This window comes from Vulpes vulpes, chromosome 12 (genome assembly GCF_048418805.1).
Source record: "Vulpes vulpes isolate BD-2025 chromosome 12, VulVul3, whole genome shotgun sequence".
Taxonomy (NCBI): Eukaryota; Metazoa; Chordata; class Mammalia; order Carnivora; family Canidae; genus Vulpes; species Vulpes vulpes.
In genome coordinates, this window is record NC_132791.1 from 65,202,372 (window position 1) to 65,223,287 (window position 20,916).

At 48.4% G+C, this 20,916-nt stretch overlaps 1 protein-coding gene and 1 long non-coding RNA gene across 4 annotated transcripts in view; one reads left to right on the plus strand and one right to left on the minus strand.

Annotated features, from left to right (window-relative positions):
• TNFAIP8 (TNF alpha induced protein 8) overlaps positions 1–20,916 on the minus strand; it is a 114,003-nt gene that overhangs the window by 23,205 nt on the left and 69,882 nt on the right. The window contains exon 1 of one of the 3 annotated variants that reach the window (XM_026015386.2): positions 14,071–14,256. The exons of the other annotated variants lie outside the window; for them this stretch is intronic. Within the exon in view, the coding sequence (XP_025871171.1) occupies positions 14,071–14,101 (31 nt within the window). The 5' untranslated portion in view covers positions 14,102–14,256. Of the gene's footprint in view, positions 1–14,070; positions 14,257–20,916 lie in introns of those variants that run through there. 3 annotated transcript variants of the gene reach the window in all.
• LOC140594597 (uncharacterized) lies at positions 13,018–14,613 on the plus strand. Its single transcript, XR_011995599.1, has 2 exons — positions 13,018–13,320; positions 14,289–14,613. It is a non-coding gene; the product is annotated as an uncharacterized lncRNA (long non-coding RNA).

Here is a 20,916-nt window from a genome sequence, read left to right on the forward strand (position 1 = left end):
AAACTTGGCAAATGAAGCCTCATTGTCCCAAAAAAATCATTACTGCCTTTACCCTAATCCAAACCAAAGACATTTGCATGTATTTTGCATTTTAAATCATCATTCCAAAAAAAAGAAAAAAAATCATCATTCCCTGGGCACCCTTTCTTACTTGAAAAAAGAATAGAAACACAGACATGAACACTTGCTCTGAGTTAAGGATTCAGAGAGAGGAATACTTTTTGTTGTTGCTAGAGACACTCTCGTCTAATAAATGCTGTGTTTAATTTAGCATTTCCACAAAATGTGATGGTGTTAATAATTAAGACCAAAAAAAAAAAAAAAAAAGCTATTCAGGATAAGAAAAAATGGAGAGAAAAAAACTATATTTTCATCAAGGGAGGGAACATTATATTATTTTAGGGAGAGCAAGAAAAACAAAAACACGAAGTTATCTGTAAAGTCCTAAAATGATAGCTATAGGGAACAAGATGCCAAAAAATCTTTTGGTATCTGTCGAAACGGTACAGTTCTTTCAGAATGGCTAAGGGGCTTCATGACAAAAGAAATCTAAAAAGGACTAAATTGATTGGCAGTAACTTTGCAGGGAAAAGTGCTCTTTCCAGCGGGCCTTGGATTCAAGAGGACCAGTGACACAGGATGCAGAGCTGTCCAGGCACATTCTTGGTCCTTTGAGTTGAAGCTCATACCTGGGCAGGTGACACCCTGACATCCCATTACACGCCTCAGGAGGGTGATGATTTAAAAGGAGCTCAAGATAAAAGAGACAACAAGGAGAGAATCATGACTCTGGCTGATTCTCACAACTCAAATCTCCTCTTATTTCATTAAAAACCAATGAGCACCATAAAATAAGTTTCAATCTGTATGATAGAAAATGTCAGGTGAACAACAGCACGGAAAAAATGAGAAAGCCAAGTGGTTGGCTTTGAGCTTCACACTTAGTGGGACTGTTGAAACGAGTGACAAAGACCTATTCTGTCCAGAAATCCCCCACTTTATTTTTAAGCCTGGAAACTGGTTAGTCACATCTATACAGAACACTTCCTGTCCAGGGGCACAACGATGGCAACGCGCTGCCAAGTTTAGTAGCTGCCTACATTTCATCAATTGAGTCATTCATGGAATAAAAAACAGCATCAAACATTAAAAAAAAATCTGGTTAACTGAAGCTTTAAAAGATAGACAAAACAGGTTTGACTGTGACACAGAATCGGGAGACATGATGCCATGAAAAAAAAAAAAAAAAGAAAGAAAAGAACAGACAATATGACTAGGAGCCTATTTGCTGACAGTTCCTGGGCGATTCTAGCATCACTACCAAATAGAACACTTCCCACTCCCACCCTTGAGATTAATAGAGCAATTGATTTCTCACATCTTCATTTACAAAAATATTTGAAGACTGCAGACTATCTCGAGGAACCAAGCAACGGCAAGCAAATCAATGCATTCCTTTTTTTCCTTTTCCTGAACGTGGTCTGTAATTATATTTGAAACCAGGGGCCGCCTGAGAAGTTGACAAAAGCAAGAAGGCAAGGGATCAAAATACAATCGGATCGGGAACGGCAAACTTTATCAACTGGTCTAACGTGCCATCACGAGCCCTTTCAAGAAGGGGTATTTGGGAAAGAGAGGGAAACAGGGATGGGGAGAAGGCCCTCGCCCCCGAAACCCCAGGCCCGGCAGGCTCCGGCGGGGCTGCCTCTCCCAACAGCGGTTAGGATTTTACCTGACTGACCCCTGCGAGGCAGCTGAGGTCCCCCCAGAGCAGCACGGCGGGCAGCTCCCCCCAAGCCTGAACCCTGGCACCCAGGGGCAAACCCCCAGCAGGCCAGCAGCAGGAATGCCAAGCCACGGCCCCCGTGCTTCTAGGGCTATCAGTCTCATCAGGCGGGCTACGGCCGACTGAGCCAAATAATTTAAACCAGCTCTCCCCGTGAACAGCCTCGTTCTGAAATTCCTCAGTGAGCCTGCTTGCCATCAGCCTCGGTAGTTGGCCCACACCCCCCCCCCCCCCCAGGTCAGGGACAGCCTCACTGGGAGCCGGCAGGGCTCTCCACCCCTCCACCAGCCATTCAGCACAAGTCCCGCTGGCCTTCCAGAAACCAGCAGGCAGCTCCGCGCCGGCTCCCGCAGGCCGCCCTTGCTGTGTGCTCCCCTTTCGTCATCTGCCATTTGCAAGCTTTTGGGGGGAAATCGTTTTTTTATGACCCAGCAGGAGTGTCACTAGCAATCCAAGCCAACACTGCCCAGCCCTGGCCTCCGACTGGCCCTGATCTAGCAGCTGGGGAGGCAGCGGCATTCCTCAGTGTCACGTCCCTGCTGCTGGGCCCGCTGCTCATCCCACCCCGGGGGTGGGGGGCGGACCCCGGAGCTTCTGTGTCCTCCAGGCGCCACCGGTTGACTGCCTCCAAGCCGGCGTCGCCCTCCGGGACCGGCTGGCCGTCCTAGCCCCTATGAACTCCCAGGCAGACAGACCCACCAGGCTGCTGAAGCGTCTTATCCCATTTATCTCTGTTCCCCGCTGCTCACCTCTCTCCTTTCGCCCAAGATTTTGTTTTGGTTTTCTTTTCTTTTTTTCATTCCAGAGTTATTTCCTTACTCCTCCCTTCCTGCCTCTCCACACGCCTACCCCTTTCCCTTTCCCGGGGAGACTCTCTGCACCAGGCCTGGATCTCACCCTGTGGATCTCACCCTGTAGATGCCATCCTGGCCCTCCCCACCCTGCTCCCACTCACCATTTCTTTCTCATTGTTCCCTTGAAATTTTGAAACCTGCCCAATGGCCACTCCCTCCCTCGAGGATCCCTGCTGTTCTGGTTTTCCAGGCCGGTTCCTGCCACACAGTGCTTGCTGCTGGCCTCTAAACTCCCCCGAGAGACTCCTTCTTTCTCTGTCATCTCCTTTCTCTGGAGACCACGTTTAGGTTCAACATGGTGACACTGGGGAGGGGTCTATTTCATAACTGGCTGAATTTTAATTCTAACCCTCAAGAGGTGAAAATGGTTTTATGAAGCGCTTTATAATAAGGAGAACAATTGGAGCACGAGTATCTTACTTTTATCAAATCACTTGAGAGAAGGAAAAAAGGTCCTTGGGACAGGGCCACCCTCCCCTGCTTTCTACAGAACGGGGAAGGAGGACTTGGTCAGGTGCAGAGCGTGGGCAGGCCTTGGACGGGTTCTGGCCCCGGGTGTCATCATAAGCCTCCTATCCACACAGCACCTGCCGAGGAAAGTTGTGTAATCACCGACACAAGTGTCCTCTCAGGGGCTCTCACAGGGGACGGGCATATTTCCACCACTGTGACCACTGCTTCCCACCTCAGGAGAAGTAGAAAACTTCTCAGGTTGGCTCAACTAATGAGCATGGCCCAGGTCCTATTTAACATGTATAAGACTGAAGCCTGAAGAGTTCTAGTTCATGTGTCAAATCTCGGGTGTCCCTGGCAAACACATCAGCAGTCTCCTGACGTGTTCTCAGGAAGAAAAGATGCAGGGTTGGGCAGGCGGTGGGGAGGGAGGACTCGAAGGCAAAAAGGAGGCCAGAAACAGTCTCTAATTCTCAGTTTGGCAAAAGCTTCTTCCTGGCAGGAAGGGCTGGATTTCTTGCTGACTTTCCCTGGTCAGCCCCACACACCGGTGCTGACTGTACATGATGCCACACAGAGAGGGAGGAGGTGGTGGGCATGAGGATCAAGAAAGGGATCTGAAGGTGACTAAGACTCCAGGGTGTGCATCCATGGAGACACGGAACACCCCCCTTCCTCAGGAGACTGGACACTTGCTCACAGCTGGGCCGTCATCCTGCACCCCCACGCCTCCCCTCGTTCCCACTCAGTACTGGCTGAAGGTTCATCATGTGTTCCCATCCCCTAGCGGACGAGATCTGAGGCTCTCAGCTTTGGCTGAGGTGCCAGAGAGAAGGCGGCAAAGCAGTCTGCTTCAGAACCTCCTGAGACATGGCTGTCACCATCCTTGCTGGCTCTCATTCCCCCGGCTCCTCAAGCCTGGGTCCCTTCTAGTTTTTCTCCTACCTCCTGAGCTACTGCGTATCTGTTTCTTTTCACAGGTTGCACTGACCTCTTTGCTTTGTAAAAGTGAGTGTCCTCAGAGGTGAAACCCACGACTCAGACCCCATATCCCTTCAGTGTTTCCCTGAGAGATCACATGAGAGAGATCAAGTCTTCTCTTCTGGTTGGATATTCATACACTGCTGCCTCGGCTCTTTACCCAGGCTCAGTCTCCAGGCCAACCTGTGGTTCTTGCCAGGTGGGTATTCCTAAAACAATACTCTGCATTTGCCCTCTTCCAGCTCAGACCCAGCCCCTGGCCCCAGTTCCCATAGAGTTCTCCTAGGAGGGATCTTGGGCACGCCTCGGTCTACTACGATGCCTGCACGATAGCGTCTAACGAGGAAACAGAAGTTCAGAGACAGTAATCAGTGACTCTTTGTCAGAGACAACCAAGGGCAAGGAGTAGAAGTGGTGTCCTGATTCCTGGGGTCTTGTCTGTTACTCAGTGTCCCTCTGGGCAGACTGGTGTCTAGTCTGGCTCTCTGTACTGCCACATGGTCCACCCATGCCTTCCAGGTCATGAGCTCTCGACTACACCATGCTGTAAACCTCTTCCTCCTCCTTTCTTCTGTGCAAAGAGCCTAGCTGAAGTCCTAGCTCACTCCCCTGTGAAGTCATTGCTGCCATGATGATATTTGGTGAATGATCCCATCCTCTAGGTTCTCATAGGGTGCATGCCCCCATCCTTGAGCTGTATTCATCCTAAGCTTCTCATCACATATGTTATCCTATGAATGCACATATGCACATGTGCTATGTATGATGCCTTGAACAGAAGTCCTTTGAGGTCAAGGTCCTCTACACACACACACCCCCCCACACACACACCTCTGCTTCCCCAGGCCCCACAGGAGGTTCTGACTCAGTCAACATTTATTGCTATGAGTATCTGAAGCCCAGGGAAGGCCGCAGGGATGAAGGAGAGAGACTATACTCTGGAAGCAGGACTCTACTGCCCATGGCAGACAGAATAGCTTGTGCTTCTGGGGACAACTTTGGTCCCCAGAGCCCTCGCCCTATCTGAGTGAGCCAACATAAAAAATACATACCTGGGCTGGGTGAGCTTGCATCAAGCAGACAGGACATGTCAAACTGGAAGGAGAGAGTTCATGAACTGCTCATTCTTTCCTTGACAGTTAACCTCCAACTTGGACAATAAGGTCTCAAGGCTTCAGAAGCCTAAAGCCATCATGGTCACTTAGGGCATTCTGCTTTGTGGCCTCTTTGCTCCACCATTTCCTTGAAAGAAACCCCCCTCCTAGTTACTTACAAAATTAAATCTGGTCACCGCAAACCTGGAGAGTGTATTCCCACGTAAGAGCACAGATGATACTACACATACAAACACCAAACTCCCCAACATCTTTAAAACCAAAAATAGCACAAGGTACCACCTAATAGTAACACAGGTTTTACACAGTCTTAGAGGTCCCCCCCCAGAGCAGCACCCCTCAGACATTTACTGCCCACTGAGCAGCTAGCCACTCAGGATATACTGCAGCTCTATGTCCACCTCTTCTTCAGGGATCTTGAGCCCTAAGAACAGGATTTAAGTAACTGCTCCTTCAGATTCCTTGGGCAGCAGCCAGGGGAGCAGTGGGGTGACTCCCAGAATGCACGAGGCCCGCGGGGCTCTGGGGTGCCCATCTTGTACTGTGACTGCATGTCTGGTGTCTGAACGCTTCCCACCCACATACATGCACACCTTCTCCCCAAGGAAGAGCGCCCCTGCCCAACCAGCACCCTCCATTGCTAATTTCCCTGAATGATGTTCTTCTCAAAGGAATGAAAACAAATGAGCTCACTGTTTAATTGCCTCTCCCTTGGTCCCCTGCTTTCTAAGCCAGGGACTGACTAGGACCTAATTGCAGAGCTAAATTTTATCTCACGATGCCTCCTCATCTTCCTCCTCTGTGACTTTCCTGACTTCCACATAGGAGAAGGTGAAATTGGAGCTCTTCATGTGTTCAACCACTCCCTTTAGGTTTTGTGAATTCCCTTCCAAAGCTGGCGAATGGCACCTATACAAACAGATGAGGTCTGTCCTGCCTCAGGGAGGTCTCATGCATGAATCCAGGATGTGAAAACCTAGGTTTGCAAAACTTCTTGTTTGCCAAACAGGCATAAAGTGGGGAGGGAGGGCGTCGAGAGGGCCTGGATGTCACTTCTCTGGGCCTCAGTTCTCCAGCTCTTAAAATTAGAGGTCAGATGCAAGAGTGTGCAAAGTTGCTTTTAAATCTAAATCGTGGTAATTCTACTTGTGTTTGTAGCAGAATCATTTTAATTACAAAGTCTTCTTACTGTAGATCTTCCTGAAATATTACAGATAGGCATAATGAGTTGATTTCTTAAAAATTCAGCTTACACTAATCGTTTTAGGCACAGCTCACTAAATGAAGAGAGGTCTACCACCATGTTCCTTCTTTTCCAAGTTGTCAGCATCTTTCTCGTACCAACAGAAATGTTGACAAATAAATGGTTTGTGGCAGATCTAGTGACTCTGCACTATTCTGAAATGAATCACTGGGTCCTGAGATTTTTCTAGGAGTGCTCTTTCACCTGCCCACCTTTTCTTGGTTTACCAAAGGCCAGGAACAGGGAACTTAATCATCCATGTTATCCTGATTGTTCACTAGTGTCATCATTTGAGGACAAGAAAGGCATGATGCGTATTCAATCTGATGGCAATTTCAGAAGTGAGGAAGAAAAAGGCTCAGATGTACTGAAGCCGACAGAGCTGGGTGTGTGGGGCAGCATCAGGTCATCAGTGATGTCCATTGTGCAGGAGACAGTGTGGCATGGATCTCTAAATGGATTTTCCACTTTTAAGTCCTTGCGAGCACACCACACTCCAAGGCTAATGACTACATAAAAGGAAACATAAACACATCAAAGTCCAGTCTTTAGGGCATATGCTGTGCCTTCTACATTATACGTGACACCAGGTCAGCTGCACCCAGGGTTATATATTCCATCAGAGCCTTTCCTCTTTTCCTCTGCAAAGCAAGGGCTGGTGCAGAGAGGGAAAAGGGGAGAGCACTGGTATAGCAATGCATAGCAAGGAATGCAATCACATAAACTGCCACACCTCCTGAGGTTCAGACAGTGAGGACCCTACATGGTGTGGTTGTTTGTGTAATCCCATTGGGCTTTCTGATTCCAGAAGATATGAATAAGTAACCACCAAGGGAAAAACTGAACTCTTCTCTCTCCTATGATAAATGCTCTACCGGGTGTTGGTCCCATTCTCTCTAGTGTAAGTCTCTACTTTGTGTCTCTTTGAGGAGTTATCATCCCTAGGAAGTGGGGCAATGTTGACCATGAGGCCCCCAGATGGCTCAGTGGACATGGGCCACAGTCCTCAGGCATACCTCTGTCTTGGCATTTGACTGACCTCAGACACTTGACTGGCAAGCTGATGGATCCAAACAGACTGCCTGTAAACCCACTAGGGAAGTGAGGACCCCAGTGAAGACAGAGCATGGTGAGGCAAAGTCACCACAGGTGTCCTGAAGCCTGGAGAATCCACTGCACAGGCGATGGGGAATGGGTCAGTTACCTGCTAAATGATATTCAAACCAAGGAAGGCTACAACTGAGTGTGTAAATGCCTGGGCGTATCCTCAACAAATGTACACATCATCAGGAGACAGGACAAAGGAAGTGAGCCGAGAATCACTTACTTGTGTTGCACACACCTTGGCGATTTGAAAGAAAAGTGAAACCCAACGGGTGCTACAAAGTCGCTGAGTTGTGATAACCTAACACACACAGAAATGAACCTTATTTCACGGCAGCGACCACATCCACACTCTGTTTTCAAGCTGGCCACTCAAAAATGTGAGGGTTCCCTATCTTGTCCTGTAGGTGCTTGGGTCCCTTCCACTGTAGCGGGCTCCAGGCACCTCCTACCAGCCCTGCTGATCTCCTAGTTCCTCTCATCAGAGGTGGCAGGATGCACCCAATACTCACTACCTCCACCCCTGAGGGGCACAGAAACAGCTGGGGCCTGGGCTCTGCACTTTCTCCTCCAAACACCTGGTCTCTCCACTCCTGGTTTCTCAAACTGGGGTAGAGACAGACACAAGACCACAGAGAGCATCCCCCTGGGTGCCACGCTTGAGGACAGGGGAGGGTGGCTTTTGGACATTACCTGGTACTATCAGATCAGGGTCAAAAGCACAGATTCTACAGTTAGTTGGCCTCCATTCCACTTTTTCTAGCTTTGTGATTTTTAGACACAAGTTTTAGCCTCTCAGAAGTTCAGATTCCTTGACTGTTATGTGGATTTAACCCAAAGTGTTTTTATACAAGTATTAAATGGGATAATATACATAATCAGATGCCTAGCACCACATCTGGCATGTGGAAGAGTTTGACACCTTTTAGTTTAAAAACTGTGTCTTCAGTTTGCCAGGCAATGTGAGATGCTGACAAGCCACTTGGGCCCTGACCTCAGAGATCAAAGACACATGTGCTTGTTTTGACTTTACCATTAAGAGTAGAGAATTTAAGGAACCCTAAATAGGTAAGCCCTTTAGGTTAGGAAGGCACTCTAGAAACCAGATGCAGGGTTCTAAAGTTTTCGTCATTTCATGTAATCTCATTTTAAATCGATTTATTTGATAATGCTTTATTAAGGCTCTCTTATGGGAGAGGCCCAAGGTCAGCCACTAGGGATTCAGGAAATAAAACATGCACAAACCTTGCCATCAAGGCAACAATGAAGTGGAGGCAACGGAAAAGAACATCAGGAACAGTAACACATGAAAATATGGGACAATGGAGAGAAGTATGGGGTGTTATGGGAATGCCCTCAAAGAGCATCTACTCCAAACAGGGTCTGGTTGAAAATAATGAGCCACGTGAGAGTGATCCCAGTAAAGGAAACAGCATTTGTTGAGGGAAGACGGGAGGACATGAACAGGCAACTCTAGGGCCGGACAGGACAAGCCCAGTGGGGTAGTAGATATTTGTTGTTATTTTGGTGATTCATGTCAGAACTCCCTTCCTGATTCTGGAGGAGCCCTCCTTTTGCAAGAAGTGGTAGGAGTTAGACTCCTATCTCCCACTCCCAAAGTTGAAAGCAGAAGTTTCCTCTCCCCAGCAGCAGGTGCACTTTCTCACACTCCCCAATCAGCTGATTTCAGGGATTTCTGAAGGCTCAGTATGACCAAAAACGTTCAGCCACATCTAGAGTCCCGGGAGTGACAAAAATGAAAAATCCAGCAGAGAGGGGTGCGGTAAGGTCCTAACTAGGCGATTCTCGGGTATGGCCTTAGCTCCAAAGCCTGATGCATTTCAGGGGCCAATTTGCAGGCTTTTTGTGGATGTGTGAACTATGCAACGTGCTTCCAATAAATTGTTCAGCTTATGATAGCAGGACTCAGTTTCCACTCTTATAACCAAGAGTCCTGATGGCAGAGGTGTTTATTGTCACCATCAGGGTACAAATGCCGAGGTCTTGCAACAAGGCTGGGACAGGGGAGAAGAAAAGGAGATGCCTCCAAGAGATAACAAGGAGGATGAACTGCCAGATGGCAGCTGCAGATAAACAAGAGGGTAGGGTCAAGGACACCTTGCAGATGTGTAGTCTGGAAGCAAAAAAGAGAGCAGTGATATATTCAGGGGAAAGACAAAAGGCAGATCACAGTTGTGAAGAGTAGGGAATGATGGGCTCCATCCACACCTGCTGAGTTTGAGGTTCCTGTGTGACATAGAAAGCATGGTGTTTACCAGGCAGCTGGCTGTACAGGTGGTTCTCAGAAGAGCCCCAGCTGGAGGTCTAGATAAGAAAGAAAACAGCTAGAAAAAGGAAAGGAGAGCAGAACACTGTAGTTAATGTTATAGGAGTCCAGGAAAGAGTTTAGGAGTGCAGCAACCCTGGTCTCCTAGCACAGCGCTGAGAAAGAAAGAAGGAAAGAAAGGAAGAAAGAGAAGGAAAGGGAGGGGAAGGAAAGGAAAAAAGAAAAGAAAAGAAAAGAAAAGAAAAGAAAAGAAAAGAAAAGAAAAGAAAAGAAAAGAAAAGAAAAGAAAAGAAAAAAGTCTAGTCTGATCAGAACAGGACAAAATATGAATGCTGGGTCACTGGTGATTTTTAGCACCTGGCAAGTTCCTGGTGATTTTGGAGATTTCCGTGGAATGGTTGAGAAAGACATATTTTGGTGGGATGAGGGGTGACAAGGATTGAGAAACTAGGACCCATGGGGGAAAATAATCTTTTTAAAAGATTCATTTAAAGGAGAGATAAATGCCTAAAATTGGACAAAGTGTTGAGGATACTTTAAAGAACAGAGGTCGGTCGTTCATTTTCTAAAGAGGCAACGATCTGTGTCTCTGCCTCTCTCTCTCTCTCTGTGTATCTCTCATAAATAAATAAAATCTTTAAAAAAAAATAAAGAGGCAACGATCACCTCTTATCACTTGCGGCGAGGGACGAGGGACGCAAGGGAGAGGACACAGGGTCCTGCCCTCAAGAGCCTGTGGTCTGGAGGAGATGCTGACCGGCACCAAGGAGCAGAAGAATGGGCGCTCTGAGAGGGGTCCATCGGGGATTCTAATTCAGGCTGGAGGTTCAGAAAAAGCCCCTCTGAGGAACCGAACAGGGGGACAGGAGGGGAGAAGGCTATTTCGGGCAGGAGGACCAGCAAAGCGCCAATACCCTGAAGTAGGGAGCTGAGCATATCTCCATGCAGAAAGCAGGGAAGCAGGAAAGCCGTGGGGCCCGGGGGTGGGCATCTGTGGTGGGAAGGACCCCTGCTCTACAGACGCCGGAGGGGGGTGCATGTGGGCGACGGGGAGGCTGTCACCCCGGGAGCAGGAAGGTGAGGGCGCTGCGTACTGGCTACTGTTTTCTTGGTGAAATGGCCTGAAATGGCAGGCCTGGTGAGGAGGCAGGAGAGAATCTGGCGTGAGGTGGTGGCAGGGAATGTTATTGTGGGCCGTGGAGGAGGAGGAAGAGCTCACTCACAGCTCTTTCCGCCTAAGGCAACAGCAACGATGGCCTCCTCACTTCCGGGTACCAACACTACAAGAACAGGGGCAAAGGAGCTGGTGGTCCCTTGATGCTTAGCACTAGAAAGGCCCTCAGAGATCTTAGTTGTCATTCATCTTTTTTTTTTCCCTACTTCATAATTAAGTAATTTACTCAACAGTCTGCAACTAAATGTGAAGAATATGGCCAACGACCTATCTCCTCAGGAAGCCGGAAGCCGCCAGCCACTGGAAACTGGTGATAGCCTCCTTCCTGTGACATTCCCCTTTTTACCACAGTGGGTTTCTTACTTCATTTCTCTTGCTTTCTTATTCACATCAGGCCTGGAATCTTAAATTCATACAGCTTGTAATGAAGTGAGGCCTGGATGATTTCTCTCTGTTTAATACTCAAGCACAATCACCTACTCATTTGCAAGGGGGCAAAATTAGATCAGTTCTTTAGGAGGTGGCTCTAGACTGAGGTTGGAGGTTCAGCCCTCCTGGCACAGAGTCAAGTACGTTCTAAGCTATGATGGCTTAACAATATCCCCAGTCATTGGCTTCCACGTTCACTCACATACACAAATATGTTGGCCTCTGAGGACTTCTGAATCGACTTGAAATTTCTTTCAGATTTAACCCCAAAGAAAGTATACTGGTCTTTCATGGAGGCTCAGAATAATGACTTAAAAGTATACTCCACTATAGCCAATCAGGCATGAAATGTCCAATGGCAATTTTTCTTGCAATGTAGACACTGTAAAGAGCTTGTAGTGATCTCACACTGACCAGGATGCTTAAGTCCATCAGGAGGAAAAAAAAAAACAGCTAAGGAGAAGGAAAAGGATAAATAAGGATAGAGAAGGTAACCAATAATGATTTACACAGTGTAGCTCTTTTCATAGACATCTGAGAGGTAGTAGCCAAACAGGGTTCTAGATCACAGCTAACACCCAGCATTGCAAGACCTGCTGAGGACATGGACACACACACATACACATGCACACACACACCCTTCACTTCCTGGCAGAGGTTACAGAACGATTCTATTAATAAAGCTTTTGTTCTATCTCCCTGAAGAGGTATTCCATATTCTACCCGTCATCAATTTAAAATTCTAGCATCTCATATCATTATTATTTGTTAAATTCTGTGCTTTCTGCAAAAGGCAGAAACTATCTAGTTTATCTAAACTGCTGCAGATCTGCAGAGTGCAAATGATGGCACGTGTAGGAAAGGTGAGGACCAAGTAGGAAGGGACCATCAAGAGACCTCTCCACATCCACAGAGCTGGGCAGGAGGGAACAATGTGGATATTCCTAGAAGAGTATATCATACACCGGGGGACACTGTGTTTCCACCTTCTTCTCGCTCCTTCTTTCCCAGAAGAAAGGAAAAACACACTCAGAAAAAAAAAAAAAAAAAAGATTTAAATGGTACTTGTAATCCATACAAAAGTTCACCAGGTTGGGTTCTCAGTCTGTGTCCTATTTGCCTCGGACAACTTTTGATTTACTCCTAAGTGTTGTTACAAAGACAGCAAAAGCATCCATCAGCACATAGCTCCAGAAGGACAGAGGCCACAGCAAGGACACGTTAATCCCCCAAACTTCCCATCAAGTTCAAAAACAATGCCCCTGGCTGTCATTTTCATTCACAACAGTCTCGTATTTTCTATTAAACAAACCTCTTTTACAGACTTCTCCCCCCATACGGCATAATAAGGTAAACAGCAGCCCACAGAGACTACAGTATGAAACCCAGGGCTTTACTTTGGGAGGGGAGGCGGTAAAAGACGGAAGGCGGCAGGCGGCAAGCTTCAAGGGCTCTCGCTAACCCCCGCCTACCACATGGAGAATGATGGGGGGGGGGGGTCCTTTCTGCTCCCCAGGCTCCCAGGGGCTCCTGGGATGGGCTCGAAACTCACCAGCCTCCCAAGAGGCTCCTCGGAGAGAACAGGAATTTTCCTAACTCTGCACAGTCTCGGCTCCTACTCTAATCCCCACTCCCACCCCCGCTTACAAGAGGACTTTTGTGGACGCAGAGTTGCAGGAAACAAAGCCTACAAACACTCACACACAAATAAACCCCCGAACTAACACCAGCGTATAACTGTGTTTGGGTTGGAGGCTTTCCAGCCCCGTCACCCGTTCTCTGTTAGGAGTGAACGTAACCCTTTGCTTTGGCGAAGTCAGAAGCGACGCCCCTCCTGGGCTGCAAGCTGCCCGAGGCGCCCCTCGCATCCCTGCGCTCCCTGAAGCCCCACGGGGTGAGTTCGCCGCTGAAAAGTCAGAGAGAGAACGAGGGAGAAGGGAAACCCCAAACCCAAGCAACCTAGTCCCCAAATGAAGCTCTTTCAGTTCTCTCTCTCTTAGCTTCTTCCCCCTTTTACCGGAAACACAGCGCGTTTCCAATTTCTGAGACCCTCCTGAGGGGCCGCGGGCGCCCGGGGCTCCCTGCTCCCGGGGCTCCCTGCTCCCGGGGCTCCCTGCTCCCGGGGCTCCCTGCTCCCGGGGCTTCCTCCTCCCGGGGCTCCCTCCTCCCGGGGCTCCCTCCTCCCGGGGCTCCCTGCTCCCGGGGCTCCCTCCTCCCGGGGCTCCCTGCTCCCGGGGCTCCCTCCTCCCGGGGCTCCCTCCTCCCGGGGCTCCCTGCTCCCGGGGCTCCCTCCTCCCGGGGCTCCCTCCTCCCGGGGCTCCCTCCTCCCGGGGCTCCCTGCTCCCGGGGCTCCTCCCGGGGCGCCGCTTTGGGCTGCCCTGGAGCGGGCAGCAGCGCTCTTCCGAGTTCGCTCTGCAGTCCGGGAGCCCCACGGGAGCCCCACGGGAGCCCCACGGGAGCCCCACGGGAGCCCTTCCGTTTCCAGGCTGACCCAGGAGGCAGCCTTTACGGGCCGGCTGGGCGCGCGGACTGGCCCCCCTCGGGCCTCGCTCAGGGCACAGGGGCCGCGAACTCCGCTCTCCCGGCCGCCAGGGCGCGGGCCGAGGGGCAGAGTCGCCGCCCCCCCCCCCCCCCCCGGACATACCGTCCTTGGGCTCGTCCGCCTCGCCCTGCATGGTGGCGGGGCGCGGGCTGCGGGGGCGGTGGCCGCGGACCTGCGCTCCGACCTGCCCGAGTTGGCGCCGAGGCCCGGGCGCGCGCGCCGCAGCATAAAAGGAAGGAAAGCCTCCCGGATCGAGACCTCCCCGGGCGGAGGGGCCGGTTCTGGTGCAGGGATTTTTTTTTTTTTTTTTTTTTTTTCAGGGGGAAAGTTCTGCCAGAGTGACGAATCGCGTCTCGGCTGGGCGGCGGGAGTCCGCCCCCGGGGCCCGCGCCCCGGCCCTCGGCAGGGCGGAGGCGACCCGGCGCGGCTGGCGGGGCCCGGCGCTCGCAGGTGGGGCGGAGGGGGCAGGACCAGCCGCTCGCCCCGCGCGCCGCAGCGCCCGGACCCGAGGAACACGCGCGCGAGCCAGACGCCTCTGCACCTTCGGGTGCACTCCCCGGGTGCACTGACCTCTCCTTGCGCTGGGATCTTCTATTAAGAAAACCACCACCACCACCACAACAATAATAATGATTTTGAAGCTGCTCTGCTTTGTACGTTATTTTTGCTGGAGAGTAACGTGGATATTGGTCCATGTGGCTGGAAGGGCCCGTTTCAACAGGCAGCAGGGCCTCTGGAGAAAGTGGGGGCGGCCCCCGCCCCTCACCTTTGCACGGGAAAAGCACACAGGGCGGCTGACTCAGCACGACCCGGGCGGGCACACACGCCGACCCCACCCGGGGGCGGGAGCTGCTGGCAGGGAGCCCCCAGGGTGGTCCTCGCCCCCGAGGGCGCCCTTCCCTCCCTGCCCCAGGGGGAGGCCGGGATTCGGGGTTTTTGAAACGCTGCTTGGAATGCGGAGCCCGGGGAGACCCCGCAGTTCTGCCCTGGGTCGGGTCCACTGGCTCTCACAACGCTGAGGGGTGGGCGTCTTGCCTTCGCGGAAACTTCGGTTCTAAACTTCCGAGGAGCAAGGACCAGAGGTGACATTGCTGTACCTGACTTAATGGAGGTATTTGCACAGCATCAGTTCTATCATCAATCTACGCCAAAAGATCCTTCAATAATCGACCGAAAGGTCGATTGAGGAATTGTGGGAAACTCATGAAAATCCTTTTCATAAGTTTATTTTCCAACTGCTTTCTTTTCTCTCATTTCCCGTTTTTATATGGACAAAAACAAAACAAAACAAGAGTAGACACTCGGGTATAAATTTAGTGAAAAGAATACGCAAAAGATGTGGCTTTAAAGAGCCTGAATTAACATGTATCATCTTTATGACCTTGAGCAAATTATTTAATCTCTCTGAGAACCCCTTCCCTCACATGTAATATGAGGATGAAAAACAGTATTTACTTCACAGATTTATGCGTGGTAGGAAATAAGGTAATACAAGCCAGAAGCAATTTGGAAACCATAAAATACTACACAATTACAAACTACTGCACCACTAAAGTAAATTTTTGTAAAGGATGCTCAGGTTTATTTCAAAATTGGGTTCCATCAGGGAAAAAGTTTTTATGCAAGTCACAAGCAGTAAAAGTGTTTATAAATATTAATATAAGGCCTAGATATTAAATCAGTTCCTATTGCTGAGTGATTCTCACATGCCTACGACCCTGAACAGACTTTTATCTCAATTTCACTGAAAGGGTAGGATGATGAGAGGAAAATCTAGCCAATGGAGAGAAGGGGAGAAACATCTGGAAAATATCAGTGTTGTGGAGCCTCCTGAAAAGTGACCTCACCACCAAAAGGGTAAGAGTATGCACCCTTCTGAAAGTCATGGTGAACTGTGTGGTCCCCTCTGCCACGCATTCGGGGCCAGCAGCTGCAAAGACGCATACCTTCACTCAGTAACCTCGAACTTACAAGGGAGACATGATGATTTTGCTTGCAAAGAAATGCTCAGTCGCCAGTAAGAAACGACCTTTCCGGTCCTGTCTAAGGAATCATTCTGGGGGACCTCCCCTCACACATCATCTGGTCTTGCCCTCCCTCTCCACAGCCCAGATGCCCATGGATGGCCACCAGAAGCCCCCCAGGATGTCAGCCGTGCTGTGTGCCACACAGATAAGACAGCTTCCATTCAGCTATCATTGCACTAAGACTGCAACACCTTTTTCAAGGTGATGATTATGCAAAATCAGACAAGTTAAATCCCAAGTCCGACCCACTACAGGCAGGGCTCGCTTTCACTCTCTTCTTTCACCCTCTTCCTCAGAATTATTTATTAAATGTCCTTTCGCAAGTCCGATGATGTAGAAACTGCATAAGATGTGCTAAAATGCATGCCCCTAACGTTCTGCTTGTTTTTACAAGTGGTTCACAAAAAAGGCCTTCAGCCCGGCTCATGTTAGCCAAGGAGAAAGCCTGCTGAATGAACAGCCCCCAGGCTGCCAGGTCAGCCTTATAATCAGCTTAGAGGCATTTTAGCAGCTCCATCTTTGAACACTCACGGGACCCTCAGGAAACCTGGAAAAAACTTCTTTAGTATTTAAATGCAATCCAGCAGTCATCTTGGCAAAGGATGTCCCCCGATCTAGCTCAAGAGCGAGGAATGCTCAGCTTATTTTAAGAGACTGTATATGGACAAGGATGCTCCTAGGCCAGCAGTATAACCTTGGGCACACAACATGCCCCACGCCCCAGGCCCCCAGCCTGCAAAGTGAAGCCAAAGGGCAGCTGATTCTCCCGGGCTTCCCTGTCACTTCTGGTATATGCTCAGGCAGTCACTTCATCTTGATTTTGTTCTTCTTTTGTTCCAAAGGCGATTAGTCACTTTTCAGCCCCCAGAGACTAATGCTCCAGTACTTCATAACGATTAACCTCCTGTACACGGAATCTGATCACTCGCGACAATTTAAGAAATACTCCAACATGCTATAGAGTGGCAACATGCTTAGAAGTCACACCAACAATCATTATAGACCACCTGATACAAAATAGCAATTAAGTCAGCAACACTTTGTCAGTGAATACCATGTGGCATTTATACACTACCTTAAACTTCTACTCATGTCTAACATTGGGTCTTCCCAGTTCTGTGCCAAGGTGGGCGACGTAAAATGCCAGCTAAGATTCTGACTTTTTTTTTTTTTTCATTCATTCAGGCATTATCAACTATGTATAGGTATTTCATGTCAATGCGTCCTGCTCATCTGGAGCTTACTAGTGTAATTTTGGTAATCTCGACCACAGATATAAATAATCCAACCTTCCAAGTGACCTTGATTCTAATAGAGGTTTATTAATACCATCTCTTAATTGAATTTTATCACAGAGCAGCAGAAAAATCTCCTCTTAAATTATACCACACAAAAAAGCTCTTGTTTTGTTTGTTTGCTTTTTTTAAAGAAAAAAAAAAAAAGCCTGGATTTTGGGGTCTTTTGCTCAGAGCTAGCCATGTCAGCAAGTGTTCAGACTCACACAAATGAGAACAGCAGAATTTGAGGTTTATTCAGGAGGTATCGAACTCTAGTCACTTTCAACAATGTAAATTCTCTGCAGTGAAAAATACTAAATTAGCCAGACCTACATTCCAGGTCACAGGAATGTCAGGTCATAACAACATGCATTGTATTAACATTTTTTATTTCTACCCTGCCGACAAGAGGTTGAACAGTTACATATGACATTTTAGGTCAGAAACAAAAGTTGTCTACTTAGCATAAAAAGTGGCTTTCTTCTATTTGACTTGAGGCTTTCCTCAACTTTTCTTGCATTACTTACGTCCACACCCTGGAAAGTCTTTGGAAGACTTCCATGATCAATACATACAGCTGGCTTTCCACCTCTCTCCTCCCATATGGGAAAGGTCTGTGTTCTTGGTCTCACCTGGTTGGGGCTTCAGGCTTTGCGTCCTTCTTATCCTTCTCAGACTCTTCTGCATTTTACCTTCCGAAAAAGAGGTGAGGCTACATGGGTGTCTCTCCAGAGCCCTCCCTGCTCCCCACCCGGCCTTGGTGATCTTGCTCTTCTTGCCTTAAGGACATTTTTATTTACCAGAAATAGAGATGAGGACACTCAGACGAGAACAGAGGTCACTTATGTACCTTCTCAGGAGGCCAAGCACCCCGATGCTCATGCATTGCTGGATACTGAATGAGGCTGGGGGGGTGGGGAGTGGGGGCGGGACACAGAGCTGCTGTGAATCAGGAAAGACCCACTGAGATTAAATGTGGCCATGGAGGAGGGGGAAAGCTGCCTCCCAGGGCCCTCCTGGGGAGTTTGTAGTTTGTTACAGGTAACCCCTCTCATTCTATCCCGGTGACACCACCTTCTCCTGCATCCACACTAATGCTCTGGCTGTGTGAGTGGATAATTCTGAGAGGCTGGGAAGAAGTGCTGACATCTGGGGTGAGCACATGTAGAGACAACAGTACATCTCCGATATACTTGTTTCCTCGGCTTTTCATCGTTTGTGTTATTTTTCTTCTAAGAAATCTTCCTTCCTTGCTAAAAAATGTTCAGCAGATGATTTCAATGCACATACATGCACACACACACTCAAAATCAAGCCTGAAAATATGACCTGAAGAATGTACGATGCATGGTCTTTCTTTTACAATACTTAGCAATGATGCCTTGCATTCACATAGATTATAATTTTTAAAAAAAGAAGAAGAAGAAGAAGAAGAAGAGGGACGCCTGGGTGGCTCAGCAGTTGGGCACCTGCCTTTGGCTCAGGTTATGATCCCAGGATCCCGGATCGAGTCCCTCTGCCTGTGTCTCGCCCCCCACCCCCTCTCAGTCTGTGTCTCTCATGAATAAATAAATAAATCTTTAAACAAAATAAAAAATAAGATTAAAAAAAGATTTTATTCAGATTCCCTAGTTATCTCCTTTGGGTCATTATACCCACTTTACTGATATGTCATTCAAGAAAAGGAGGTTATATGAGTTGCTCAAGATCACAAAACTAAGTAATAGTGTTCTTCAGACTGCAGTAAATGCAGTCTAGGCTTCCTGGGTCCTATATCTAGACTTTCTTACTCTGTGAAAGTACTCATGTAAAATTCAAGCCCTTTATTTTTTAGAAGGGTAACTCAAAGAATGCTACATTGGGAGGTTTCCAGAGTTTGAACTGACCAGGATGCTAGCAGAGACTGCTCAAATAGCTGTCTGAATGCTTAGATCAGCCTCAAATGAAGGTTATTCCATTCCTGATATTCAATGCTTAAATAAACTATAAGTTCAATAGCTTCTATTTATTCAGCTACATGAAACCACTACCATTTTTTTTTTTTTAATTAAAAGTTTGGTCAGGACCTTAACTAAACCCGCTCAGCTATGAGGCTGCCAAGAGTAGGGAAAAGAACTCCAGGCTCGGTGTGGGAGATCTGGGCCAGATCACCATAAACCCAGAAGCACTGCCTCCTGTGCATTAGGATGGTTTTTTTCCTATTCCTTATTGTCTCACTGTTCTGCTAAATATGGGCAAGCCAGGGGTGTCTGGATGGTGCAGTTGGTTAAGCAACTGACTCTTGGTTTTGGCTCAGATGATGATCTCAGGGTCTTGAGATCAAGCCCTCCACTGAGCCCCACATCAGGCTCCATGCTCAGTCAGAGTCTGCTTGAGACTCTCTTTCCTTCTCCCCCTCTATACCAACCCCTGCCCCCCGGCTCTTCTCTCTCAAATAAATAAATAAAATCTTTAAAAACATTTTTTTAAAGATTTTATTTATTTATTCATGAAAGACACACAGAGAGAGAGAGAGAGAGAGAGAGAAAGAGAGAGAGAGAGACAGAGACACAGGCAGAGGGAGAAGCAGGCTCTATGCAGGGATCCTGACGTGGGACTCGATCCCGGGACTCCAGGACCATGCACTGGGCTGAAGGCAGGTGCTAAACCGCTAAGCCACCCAGGGATTCCCTAAAAACCTTTTTTTAAAGGGACAAGCCATTGAACCTCTCTGTTTGCCCATCTATAAAATGGGGCCCAGTCTATGTCATTTATTTAACAGAGGAGAAACAATAGTGAAATGAGGCAAGAATGTGACAAAGCACTGAAAACTCTACAATCCCCCTTTGACTCTTTCCCAAATACTTTCATGAATGAGGCCATGTTGTCTTAGATTGTGGAACATGTATTTGGAAGCTCTAATGCTGGCCCTAGACACTCCAGATAGGAATGGCGATCTAATGTGAGTGATCCAGCAACAGAACATGAACATAGAAGGGTTCAGCTTCTGTATTGTGTCTAGATTCATGGGGCCAGCACAGGGATAACATGAGAGGAGTTCCTAAAGGGACTCACCAGGAGAAGTAGGGCAGGAGTGAGGCTGAGGCTGGAAGTACCGTGTCACATCGGACCCCTGAATCTGTGGCTTTCCTCCAGAAAAGCAGCAGGAGGAAAAAGGGATCAACAATCATAGTCACAGAAAGTACCACTTGGAGGTAACCTTAGAGCTCACCCCTCTAATCCTCTAGCTGGCTGATGAAGCGATCTCTTACCCACATCCCAAGCAGTAAGCATTCACCCAGACCCTTCTTGCTCACCTCTAGGCAAAGATTCACTCCTTTAAGAGCCTCATCTCCTTTCTGATCAGTAGGAAGCTCCTCCTTATAGTAAACTGCAATTCAAGAGAAGTCTGAAGAGGGGTGCCTGAGTGGCTCAGTGGTTGAGCGTCTGCTTTTGGCTCAGGTTGTGGTCTCAGGGTCCAGGGGTCAAGTCCCGTATTGGGCTCCCTGCATGGAGCCTGCTTCATCTGCCCTCTGCCTATATCTGCCTATTTTTCTGTGTCTATCATGAATAAATAAATACAATCTTAAAAAAAAGGGCAGTAAGAAGAGAAACATAGATTATTTTAATTGTCCATTTGAGAGAGAGAGAAAGAGAGAGCAAGT